The sequence below is a fragment of the Misgurnus anguillicaudatus genome, chromosome 21 (genome assembly GCF_027580225.2).
Source record: "Misgurnus anguillicaudatus chromosome 21, ASM2758022v2, whole genome shotgun sequence".
In the NCBI taxonomy this organism is placed as follows: domain Eukaryota; kingdom Metazoa; phylum Chordata; class Actinopteri; order Cypriniformes; family Cobitidae; genus Misgurnus; species Misgurnus anguillicaudatus.
Genome location: NC_073357.2, coordinates 31,001,908 through 31,015,388, shown reverse-complemented (window position 1 = coordinate 31,015,388; position 13,481 = coordinate 31,001,908). Strand labels below are relative to the sequence as shown.

Genomic DNA, 13,481 nt, shown 5'->3' with positions numbered 1-13,481 from the left:
CAAATAAACGACAATGACACAATGAAAACATGATTTTTCCAAAGGCAACGAAAAAAACATTGGGACAGCAGTTACGGACAAGATGCTCACAGACCCAGTGAGGCTGAAGAGAAACATTGTAAAACTGTAAGGAGGTCTCTGTGTTACAGATGAGGTTAAATAACTTTACATGTAGTTCTTTCATATTCTGTACCATTATATTCAAAAACCTCTTGCAAAAATACTTGCTCAGTCCCACTGTGGTGAAATCAAGTTTTTATTGCTGTTTATATGTTGTTTATAAGACAAAACGTGCAAATTCATCAGTATTTTATCCATTTTAGAATTCAATTACTGTTGATTGAATTACTGAAAATTACTGTAACAGGAAAACTTTTACATATGCTATTATGATGCTCAAAGATGAGTTATAAAGAGGACATATCATGAAAATCTGACTTTCTCCATATTTAAGTGCTATAATCAGTTCCCCAGTGCGTCTATCAACCTAGAAAAGGTGAAAAAGATCAACCCAGTAAACATCGGCTGTGTTTACACAGAAACGATCTGAAGAGAAAACCCAAAAGTGGCGTGGCATTATCACTTTTTATTCCACGTTTATACAAGCGTTTGGGGGAGAAATCTGCGTGCATATGGTGACGCAAAAGTGTGTGATATTCGATGTAGTATGCACTCCAGGCCGCTAGGTGGCAATGTGAAGCACTGACATACATCAACACCAAGTCCATGCGCCTGCGTACAACCTTCTTCCTTGTTCTCCCAGGTCTCATCCAAAGCTGCCTGGTTTGCCTCAGACAAATTGGAGTATCAACATTTTGATAGAGGTAATTAATGCACCTTCTCTGATCAGTAATACTAGCTGTGAATATTTCGTACAACTGCTGGAAAGACTCTTTTATATTTATCAGAGCTGCTATGGCAACTTGAAGGTCCGACATATGGAGCCACCGTGAGCAGACTTTTGCGTTTTTACCCTTTAGACGGGAACGCGACGGTAGAGCGTTTTTAGGATTTCCACTCTGGAGGGTGGTTTCACTTTTTTGGTTTATGAAGCCCTAAAAACACCGTCGCTGTGTAAACGAAAGGCACATGCGATAAAATATTTTTAAGTTTTCACCCTCGAGTGTTCTCGTGTAAACAGGGCCTTAGTTTTGCTAAACCATTCTCTGCAAGCATGTGAAAAAATAGCTCATTGAAATTTGGCTCCCCTTTTGATCTCAGAAGGGGATAATACTGTCCCTTAACCTGCACCATCCAACCACGGCACTGCCATTTAGTGCAGAGATCAACTCATTTGCATTTAAAAGGACACACCCAAAAATGGCACGTTTCTGCTGACACCTACAAAGTGGCAATTTTAACATGTTATAATAAATTATCTACATTATATTTTGAGCTAAAACTTTACATACGTACTTTGGGAACACCAAAGATTTATTTGGCATCTTAAAAAAGTCTTGTAAAATGTCCCCTTTAAGTAATAAAATTATCGGCTACAGAAGGAAAAATTCTCTTATGAATTGTAGCAATATGTTGTGCAAGATGTCAAATCTGACTTCAATGAAGTGATAACCCACAAGAGGATTAGTTAGTCATGCTTCTTTTAAGCAAATGTGACCAAGTCTGTGAAATCCAGGCAAAAGTATCTGGAGCATCAAAGTTTCATTTAAATTTAAATCTTTGACATGGCTGTCCTCAGTCAATATTAAAGAAATCAATGTTATATTTTCACTGAATGATCTTTACATGTATTATAATTTTATGTAAATCATAAATGCTAACTTAAATACTGATATATAAAGTTTGCTTTGTGTAACTAAAGTCTTAATAAGATGTGTGTTTACCAGCAGAAGGTCAAGCCCACATTAACTGTATTGTAATATCCGAATTAAATGGTGTAAGAAACACCAGCAAACTTTAAAGGGGCAATAAGTAGGATTTACCCCCATCTAGCGGTGAAATTGTATTTTGCATTCAAACTAATAGTGCTCTATAGCGCCTCGCTTTCCAAATGCGTGTTGCAACTACGGTAGCCGTTATGTACTCACTGATCTCCTTGTCTGTTTCGGCTAGTTCACGTGTTCTGAATGAAAACACGTTGTGGAAACGCGTTGGTTGGCGTTTTTTTTCCCTCTCTGCTATTATAGTTTATCATATGGTGGAGCGACATGGAAGCCTTCTTGGACTTACCCGCCCAATGTAAGTAAAGAGAAGAAATTCTAAGCTTACAAAGAAAAGTCAGATCACTGGCAGAGATCATTTGACACCAACAACGAGGACATATTCATGAATAAAGACATTGATTTTGATTAATAAAACACTTAAAACCCTACTTAACCCTTTAAAACACATGTACCCATGCTGTTCTTTTCTACTCACCCCCAGTTTCCTGCTCCGCATGCGGACATAGCCCTGCTTGACAATGTCATTGAAGTTGGAGGCCATCTCTGAGGAACTCGGGAACTTCTCGAAAGAATAGAGGTTAGCATCCAGCCCCTCTGCGTCCCCCCTCAGCCAATCCAAACGACCCCTCCTTCCTTATTTGCCTTCCAGTCTTCCTTGATCTCTTTTGCTCTGAAAACTTTTAGGGGCTTCTCGCTCAGAAGATCACGTAGATCTTCAGATCCGCTTCAACAGCAGGGTGCCTCCTCACTCCTGCATGATCGCTAAGAGAAAAAGAGAAAAGTGGTACATGAATTATTCATTTAAGAGAATGGTGGTTGCTTGTGCATGCAACATTATCATAGATTATTCATTCAAGTGCCAGACACACTCATTTGGTGATGGAAATCTGCCCACCTTTCCAAAGGAATGCACTTCTTTTTGTACTAAAACATTTCATTGCTAGACTTTTAAGAAAGTAAGGGCAAACATGAAAATTGTATTATGATATGACAAACTGCTTCAAATGGCACAATGGCCTAATTTTAAAATAAACTCTGCCAACGTTACTTCTGCACCAAATAGCACAACCCTTTGTCAAAGATATAACTGTAGCAGACTTTAAACTGGTTCGTTTGGACTGGTATAGTAAGTGTTAGCATATAGAAACAACTTTTCGCATGACCCATCTTGTAACCTTACACAAACCCTCAAATTATAAGAGAAAGTAGAACTACCAGCTTATTAGGGCTGTGTATCTCACTATATGGTACGTATCACACGATACAGGGCTTGCAATGCAAAATGCTGCGATAAAATGCGATGTTGTAAATCGAGTCGGTATAGTGGGATATTTCCGGATATAATTTTAGGAAAGCTGTCATTAAGAACACACCCCCATATGCAAACCGTAGCAAGATTATTTGTGGCTCGCACCTATGCTAGTACTTCCCGTCACTGTTTGAGTTTAGGCATGCTATCTAGTGGTCAGGATTAAAACAACTGCAATGAATCGGTACAGTATTGCAGAACTAAATATCACAATACTCACTTATATCTATATTTTCCTACACCCTTTTTTCATAGTATATAGAAAGCAGTGTAAAGCACACAGGTTGAAGTGTTTCATTCCCCCCAAGCAAAACCAAGAATATTCATATCATCCCTCTGAGCTCCGGCCCTCAGGCCAACGAACTGGGAGATGGTTGTACTGTACGTAACTATTGCCATCATCTGCATACAGTATTTTCCCTAGAAGAGAGCCGGAGTTAAAAATTCTCGACTGCAGTGGAACACAGACATTAAACTTTAACAAGGAGCTCATTAGCCAGGACAGAGCCGGGGCTAATCGTTGTCGGCGCTGTTGGTTTTAAAAAGTGTCTCGCTCGGGGAAGGAGGGGCCGTTTGTTCCAGCGGAGGATCAGTGAATCATAATGCCATTATTATGTGCTCTCATGACCTAGCTTCAAAAGCCCTTGTCAGAAGAGTGAATAGAGAAATAAAGATAAAAGGCAGATGAAAGATAGTTACGGAAGGATATGAGGTATTGACTTTGAGAGGACCTCAATGGTGATTTAAAGGAACAGTATAATGAGAATCGAAAATCAAAACAGCTTGAAAATGAAGTTTGAATGAAGTCAGCTGTGCTCCTTTGTAAAGCACTGAAACACGTTCAAATCCTTTAGATGCTGCGAGAAGAGGTGAAAAAGAAAAAAAAAAACAAGTCGTCCTTCGTGATTATGTAGTTTAAAAGTAAATCTTCACTCGATTCACATTTCTCACCTTTATTGCCAGTATATTGCAGGAACCAGACATTCAAATATGTTCTCTCTTGGCAGGCTTTCTTAGCAAAGACTTTAATGAATCAATGTGTATGTGGTGTCACGATTACTGTTGTTCAGCAGGAGGTAATAGATACAAATCAAGTGCAAAGTTGAAGCTCAAAAGCACCAATTCAACATAAGAGCCGCTAAGAGCCTGTTGCTGTGTAAAGCACGGTGAAGCGTATGGAGCAATGTGCCATATTGTTAAAGCAATAGTTCACCCAAACAGGAAAATACTTTCAGAATTTACAGTTCATCCCAGATGTATACAACTTCTCTTCCTCAGTTAAACACAAACACATTATTTTATATATAAATGCCAACTTCTTGCGTGTCTTGCAATAAAACACATACAGTATATGACAACTACTGGCGAGACATGCGAGAACCAATAAGAATAAACATTATCATTGAGCCAACATATCTTAACTTAGCACACGTTCTCTATGATGTTGTATGTATAATAAAAATTTGAGCTTTTGGGGAGACATTACATATGAAGAGACATATGAAGAGCTCAGATGCAAAAGCAGTAAATGCCACCCATGTCAAGAATGAGAATATTATCGTATTATTATCAAATATGTTTGCTTCAAATTTGCTTAATATCAGCATTAGACTATTCAGAAATACCGGTTTGTTGGCAGAATTAGAGCTGTTACAATGATTAAATAATCGTGTTTGACCTCATTGCGATGATTTCAGATCACCACAATGATTGCACATCTCTCTAATAACACAAGGGGGAGCTGCAGTGTCTGCATAAACGAGACAATATCAGATGGCACCCCTTAACTGACAGTGTAAAACAATACATTGCAAAGCCATTCTATACTGTGGAAAAAACGCATTTAAAGAAAGGTTGCAAAACTTTGATAAGCAGTATGAATTGCCAGGTAAAACATACATTTCCAAAACAGCAATTCCAAATTTAGGAAGTGAATGATGCTATTCTTAAAGATCTGTAGGGAATATTTTTTTTTTTGCAGCCACTACAGATATGTGGTCCAGTACTAATATGACCTTAGAAGGATTTGCTACTATTTCAGGCCTGTTCTGGTATAGTCAGTTTATTTTTTTGATTGCATTTTTATTCTCAGTTATTTTTTAGACACTTTATTGTGTTAATTTCTTATGAAGAATTTTCAGTTTTTGAAAGGTATCTTCATTATATAATTACTTAGAAATATGTGTTATGTGTATTAATATTTACTGCCAGGTAAACCTTGCAAAAGATTAAATTTAAATAATCACAACAATGTGTGAAATTTATTTCATGAACAAACCAAAAATGCATGAGAATTAAATGTCAAAGAAATAAAACAGGCAATTAAACTTCATAATCGTCACAATTTATAAGGCAATTAACCGTCAGCAAATGTCATAATCGTGGACAGAATCCATTAACTCCTTCCCCGCCATTGACAGGTTATCTCGTCAATCCGCAATGCCACTATTATCCATCAGGTGGTGCAGTTACGCAACTTATAAAACCCGGAAGTATTGCCCTAGGGCAAACAGCTGTAAGTCCGTCTAAGTTATGAGGATCACTCTGCATCTGATTTCTATCAAAAGTCCTTTACAAAAAATTTCATTATCTCAGCTTTTTGCTCAAAATGTGGTGTTTTTGAAGAAACCTACCCAAATTTTAGAGGTGATAAAAAGAGAACTAATGAAGGTAGGATGAATCCTTTTTGTTTGTTTGTTTGAAAGCAGAGGGTGTTCATTTAATATATTGTATGTTTATATATTTAAAGAAGAGCATTTTCTGGGAGGCATTAAACTTTTGTGAAAATCATGAAAAATGTTGGCGGGAAAAGAGTTAAGAGTAAGGGCTCCACACTGTCACCAAATCGTGGCATTTTGCCACCAAAATTTGAGAGTGTGCCACTGAATTTTACATCCAGTCGCACATGTGCAACCAGTAAATTTGACCTTTTTTTGTGATGTGACGCTGAATTTGAAACACCACATTGTACTTTCTGCATCTATCATCAAATTATTTATTAGTAATACAGTGGAAATAAGTAGAAATGTGAATATTTGGTTAGCATGTTGATTTACGGTGTGTGCCCCTACATTTTCTGGTTGTGCCCCTAAAATTTTCAGTTGGGGGCCACAGTGCTCCTAGTGAAAAAAGTTAGTCTGGAGCCCTGTTTACAAGAAAACATGTCAGACGCACTTAGAGGGTTTTGCATCTGTGCTCTTCGTATATTAACCCACTGTGGTAATTTGTGACCCTGGACCTTAAAACCAGTCATAAGAATAAATTGAAATTAATCTGAAACTGAATACATAAGCTTCATGTATTACCATTGATGTAGGTTTGTTAGGATAAGACAATATTTGGCATATTTGAAAATCTGAGATTGCAAAAAATCCAAATACTGAATAAAATCACCTTTAAAGATGTCCAAATAAAGTCCTTAGCAACACGCATTACTACTGATAAATACATTTTGTATATATTTACAGTAGGAAATGTATCTTCATGAAACCTATTATTGGCTATTGCTACAAATATACCCGTGTGACATACATCTGGGATGGCATGAGGTTAAGTCCATTATAAGAGAATTTTCATATTTGTGTGAGGTACTCCTTTAAGCTAAGGTCGGTTTAAAGGGTTTCGAGAGATTATTTTTTAATTAAGATGAGTTTGAAGAGGTTTTTTTACAGCTGTGCCAAAACCCAGACAGCAAGTAGGCAGCAATAACTGTGTTAAGGGGATTCATTCCAAGTTTTGAAAGAACTTGAGATCTCTTCTATCTTGGCAATCTTGGTAATCTTTCTATCTCAACACTGCCAAGAAATGAGCTGTGAGGCCTGTCATTGCCTGAGCTGAGGTGTCTCTGCACTTGTTTTTTTTTGCAGGAGAAACAGTGGTGACTCAGGAATCCAGGTGTGAACAAGACTCGGATAATGAATACTGACACCAGAATACACCACCCAGTCCCCCGCAGCACTAGCGACAAACAGCTTGTTAAGACGCAGGTGACACTGAACGTGGGAGGGGAAATGGAAGAGGAACATCTGTTTTCACGGCTAAGTGTGGGTATTGACAGAGAGCACAGATCATGCTGCAGACAGAGTCGTCTGTTGAAAGTCAGCTAATGATAGGCCTGCAATGCTTCGTCGCCATGTCTTTATAATCCCTGCGAGCGAACGCCGGGTCACACATGCTTGGGTTCTCATTTTGAAGGTTTTTTTATTTTATAAAAGCATCAAATGTCTTTTTGAGGAACATAATATCGCGCTGTGATGGATTGATTGATTTAATCCGTCTTGTGTGTTGCTGTGGGAACAACAGCTTGTACTACAAAGCACACACAATTCTGTGTAGTTTGGATAAGGAAATAAATCCCTGACAGATGAAAATGTGCCTTAAGTGATGATAACTTCAGGTTGATAACTGTATAACAATACAAATGATACAATTACATAATCTCAGTCTATTGTTGCAAAAATAATAGGGAGATAAAAGCGGTATTGAACAAGAAAGGGAATTATTCATAACAAAGATCTTTGGAGAAAATATACAAAAGGATAAAAAAAGTTTAAATGCTTCCACACATTCCTCTATTTTTGATTTAAATAGTGATATAAGAGTGACATAAACAACAATGAGAGGCATTTACAGTTGCAGAAAAATTTAGTTATTTATGACATTGACGTAAGATGGAATATATTAAAATTTTAACTCTCTGAGAGCTGCTTACTTAGTCCTACACTGCAAAAAATGACTTTCTTACTTAGTATTTTTGTCTTGTTTTCAGTAAAAACATCAAAAACTTCTTAGATTAAGATGTATTTTCTTGATGAGCAAAATGACCTAGGAAAATAAGTCTAGTTTTTAGGCAAAAAATATAAACTTTAAGTACATTTCTTGAAATAAGTTCACTTTTTTAATAATCACTTAATTTAAGAAAAAGTGTCTTATTCCATTGGCAGATTGTTTTTACTTCTTTTAAGCACAAATTCCCTTAAATTTTATTTTATTTTCAGGTCATTTTGCTCATCAAGATAATACATCTTAATTTAAGAATTTTTAGATATTTTAAAGATACAATTTGTATTTATGCGCCAAAAGATGGCGCCAGATCAAACAAAAACAATGATGTTGTTTACTGACGCTCTGAAGCAGCGTGGAATTATGGGATTTGTAGTCTTTAACTTTAGCCATCAATCAGACGAGAACGAGAAATCACGTTGATGGATAAGGTAATCAAGTCTTATAAATATAACATTTGATGACTTAGTTTATTTCATTATGTAAGTTTATATGTGATGTTCAAAACGAAATTGTTAGTCATATTGATATTACAGTATTAGTCCAAATTCGATGGTAAACACAGCTCAGAATTAAGTTTTCAACTTACAATCTACAATGATTTTTCACATAATGTATTGACAGTACAAATCTTATTGTGAAGTGTCTTAAAATGACCATTTATATTGCTGTACAATACCTTTTGATGTGCATATCGTCCATGGGAAGACGCGCTGATTACAGTCTACACACTAATGTTGTGATCAATATAATAGCATACGTTTTTTGAAGGGTTACGAATCAAAACAACTCACCCATCGCGTAAAACACAAGCAGGATCAGAATCTCTGTCTAGTTAAATGTTGTCGTGAAGCTCTCTCTATCCAGATAATGCAACACCAAATTGATCCTCCTTCGTTTGGTTCCAAACTCTTCTTGGGTCGTTTGGTTGGCCCGTACGCTTACAGGAGCTGACACAACCAGCGGCAGACCGTACAGAGATATCCATAAGTCCATAAGCAAGCGCATAGTTCCGCATTTGTCCACAACACTGGCTGCGTCCGAAAACTCAAGGCTGTGAGGACTGTGAGGACTTGCCTCGCTGCCTCATGAGGACATGACTTCGGACTCGGAGGCCTGAAGGCCGCTCAGAGAAAGGCTTTCCGACGCACTTCAAAGGCAGCGTGTTTGAAATATAAACAGATAGCGCCTTTGTGATAACTAATCACATATTTGAAAACTACAATACTAATTTCTCGCTAGAAATGAAATTAAAATGCTTAAAAAGTGAAAATATACGTTTATTTTCACTAAATAATTTTCTCACGATTTACAAGTAGTTGAAAACATTACAGATATTGATAATAATCAGCTGGACAAAATATATAACACTGGCCTAGTGGTTTTTGGAGATTTTACTGCAAATATCTTACAAATTGCACCTTTAACTGAAAACAAGACAAAAATACTAAGTAAGAAAGTCATTTTTTTGCAGTGTAACTGCTATGATACAGGCATAACACTGTCAGTATCACCAGACTGAAGCAATCAAATATATCTATTCCAGTTTTATACAATATTTATTTACATTTACTGTACAATAAATAAATAAATACTATTGCAACCAGCAACTACAACAAAATGTAACATGACATTGTGTTGCTCTGCTTCTATTTCTGCAAAGTAACACAGGGTAAATGTTCAGTGTAAACACAGACAAATTATATTAAAACTTTATAACAGCAAGCAATAACATAAATAAACAAGACTTCATACTAAGTCTTTATTGATATAAGATTTACATATTCTTAGTGATTAAAGCAGCTGCCAAAGCAGCTTTCACCCTGGCCAAGCAGTTGTTTATATGATGCATTTAAAAACCAGGGGTATATCAATCATTATAAGTCCACCTATGTTTAGGGAGATAATATAACTTTTCAAAAGTCCATGCCCAAACACCCTGGGCAACATCAAAATTAATACCATTGGCAGCTATGGCCAGAGCGGGAGTAAAGAGAGGAGCAGATGAAGCTCGATTGGTTGAGAAAAATCATGGTTTCAATCCCCAGGGAACACACAATACTGATGTATGCTTTGTAATGCACTTGACACTTTGGATAAAAGTGTCAGACAAATGCTTAAATGTCATGAATGTCATTCATCTTTCAAGGCAACAAAACAACACACATTCACATTAAGCAAAAGGCCACAATAGTAATGATCCCTGTTTCTCAGTAAAGATATGTTATGTACATTAAAGGTGCAGTGCTGTGCCTGCAGCCTTCATTACACCCACAGTGTTTACAAAGGACAGACCATTGATATGAAGCATTATACTACGGGCCTGTTAAATGCTTTATTCTGATTGGTTGAGAAATGTTCAGGGGTATGCATTATTTTTCTGTAAACCGCACACCTTACCTATCAAATGCTTTAAAATAGGCACCAGAGCATGTTTGTGGTAACTGTGATATAACAGCATTGATTCCAATCCTTTTTGGAAATAATGCACACCTGCTTCACGTCGTGCCACATTTGCATTATTTTCGAATAATTTAATAGCCTGTCATCAATTATTCCTTATATAAAAGAAACTGTGCCTGATAAAAGACCCGCCTAGTTGAAACATTACTGTTTTGTAACAATCTTTTTGGAAACAAAATATAAATCTATTTTCCTGGCTTTAACACAAATCGAAAATGAACAATAATATTTTTTCGCTTTATGCTATCTCATAATATCCCACCCTGACAAGACCTCCCATTCTCAACAGGTTCTGCTGAAAAGGCACATTATCTGAAGGTATTAACACAGTAAGAAGTTTGTCAGAGGGCCAAAAAAGGCACATTTGCACTTTTCTCCTTCCTGGTGGCCGACAGCTGCCTAGAACACCTGAGGAAACCAGCAGCTGCACCAGCATGCGTGCATGAATGGAGAAAGAGGACGACGCAGAGAGGACCAATAGAAGCAAACCACACCATACAGGCACAATGTATTATGATCAAATCTGCCATCTTCAAATCTCCTGTTATGAAAGTGCATTCAAGCAATAAGACCTCTACATATGTCGTGGGGTGCATTTTATTTCGTATATATTTGTAATGATGTGTATTTATTGTACTGCATGTTGCTTGCTTCATTTACTCAAGAGGTGAACTTTGTAAGTGTACATGTCATACTAACAACACAGGACTGTGCTTCTAACCTCAGCTGAGGGCTGTAGATCCAACCACACAAGTTTGTGATGTAGTTTGCAAATGTTCATTGGAACGATTATTCTCGGGAAACTGTTAAACTACACCTTAACGACAGAACTTACGACCGTAGTTGCCTAACAATGCATTCAACCGTACAGTGTCATGTTTTATGAAGTTCGCACTAGATCACATTCTATTAGGATGATACATTTGCAATGCATCAAGTTTAATACTTTATCATGCTTTTTTTCTGATTTTACATCAGATTTGAAGATTCGTCAGGTTTCTTGCAGCCAGTGGCGTCAGTGCCATATATATGTACAGTATAGCACATATAGTTGTTCAAAGAGCAGACAGGAAATCTGTCTTTAAAGGAGCATTTCACCCATAGAAACATTCATCTTTATTGAACGTGCGTTATATTTGTAGTCGAAATGTAACATACGGCTGACGTCAGAGGTATTCAGGCCAATCACAACATAGGCACCACATTAGCTGGCCAATCAGGGACACACCGCTTTTCAGATCGATGAGCTTTTTACAAAATTAGAGCGTTTCACGGAAAGCAGTATATCTGGAGCAACAAAAATGTATGGTACATGGAAAATAATGTGTTTTTAACCATAAACCACACAAACACATTGTATTATACCAAATACACAAAAGAATGTTGTTTTTAGCAATGAAATAGGTGCATTTTAAGGTGTTTACATGCAATGCAAAATCGGGGTGATGAGCAAAAAACTACCTATGCCAATCATTTTTAGCTTATGCCGTTTATGGGCTTTCCCCAATAAAAAAATATTTTACGCATTTTCAAGAACTCAGATTATCAGTTTATTAAGCATAATCGGCTGTTCTAGCTGTGCTTACTTACACAATATAGTAACAGTTATGAAGCTCCATATTGTTATGCAGCATTTAATGTTATAACATAGTTATAACAAAAATTTGAATACATTCTTTTTGTTGCTGTTTTAAAGGGACAGTTCACTTTAAAATGAAAATTCTGTCACCATTTACTCACCATCATGTTGTTCTAAACTTGTATGAATTTATTTTTCTGATGAACACAAAAGAAGTATTCATATAAATGATGAAGAAAATATTTTGATAAATGATGGTAAGCACACAGTTGATGGTACCCATTCAATTCCATCATATTTTTTGTCTATGGAAGTCTATGGTCACTATCTGCTGTGTGTTTACCAACATTTCTCAAAATATCTTCTTTTGTGTTCATCAGTAAAAAAAATCATACAGGTTTAGAACAACATGAGGATGAGTAAATGATGACAGAATTTTCATTTTAAAGTGAAATATCCCTTTTATAAAAGCATAAAGCTCTTAAGGCCATCCCTAGTGTTAATATGGTGACTGTGCAATGTGGCAATGCCCAAAAGCCATGTCTATATCCACAATAAAGCATGGTCTTTAGTACCTACTGCTTCATTAAAAATATAAATGGTAGAAAGAATAATTAGAAAAAGAGGAATTAGGAAATGTGCCAGTTACACTTTCATTTTTGTTTTGTTTTTTTGCCTTCATTAAACATTCAACGGTACCACAAAAGCAACTTATTTGGCCTCTTGTGGGGGTCTGGAAAAAGCAACATAGTATAAATCATATAAATTGCCTACATAAAATTAAGAATTAAATCTACATTCTCAGCTTCCAAAGCATTTATGAGCATTTTACATTGCTTTCCTAAAAACAAAAGCAGAAGAAAAACAACTCAACTCATCAGAAAAAGGGTCAGGCAGGACTTAATGACTGGACCAGGGCTAATTGAGCTAAGCCAATCAAAGGTTGTTAGTGACATTGACCAACGCGGTCTACTTCTAATTAAAACAATTGATCAGGAATTCATCGAAAACACTCTTGAAATCTCACAGTGAAATCTGTAGATTAGAGAATAAAGAACAAACGTTTCTCTCTTACCATTCGTTTACTAAACAAAGTCGATGGATTTGAATCGAGTTGGGAGATTGAATGGTTTTGGCTCTCTTCATCCACAGTCAGTACAGTAAGTGCTACCAGGTGCGTGTGACCTCTATCACAAGGTAACAGAAAAAAGCAGAGAGGAAAAGGCAGTGGGAGGCATGAGCCCGATAGGACACCAATAAGAATGACCAGACCCACTAGGACTCAGCTGGCCTCATGATTGGCCGATTGAATTTTTCTCTCCTCTCCTGTGGTGCTGCAACTGTGCAAACCACCTCCACACAGATATATGTGTGTGTGTGTGTGTGTGTGTGGCATACTACATCCTACTCGATGACACTGGATCCTCTGCATATACTCATCTGC

General features: G+C 36.8%; 1 protein-coding gene across 2 annotated transcripts in view; it reads right to left on the bottom strand.

Annotated features, from left to right (window-relative positions):
* The window catches only part of dok4 (docking protein 4), a 120,288-nt gene that overhangs the window by 15,810 nt on the left and 90,997 nt on the right, over positions 1–13,481 (bottom strand). For both annotated transcript variants that reach the window (XM_055202062.2, XM_055202052.2), the window contains exon 2: positions 2,380–2,666. In XM_055202062.2, coding sequence (XP_055058037.1) covers positions 2,380–2,445 — 66 coding nt within the window. In that variant the 5' untranslated portion in view covers positions 2,446–2,666. The remainder of the gene's footprint in view (positions 1–2,379; positions 2,667–13,481) is intronic.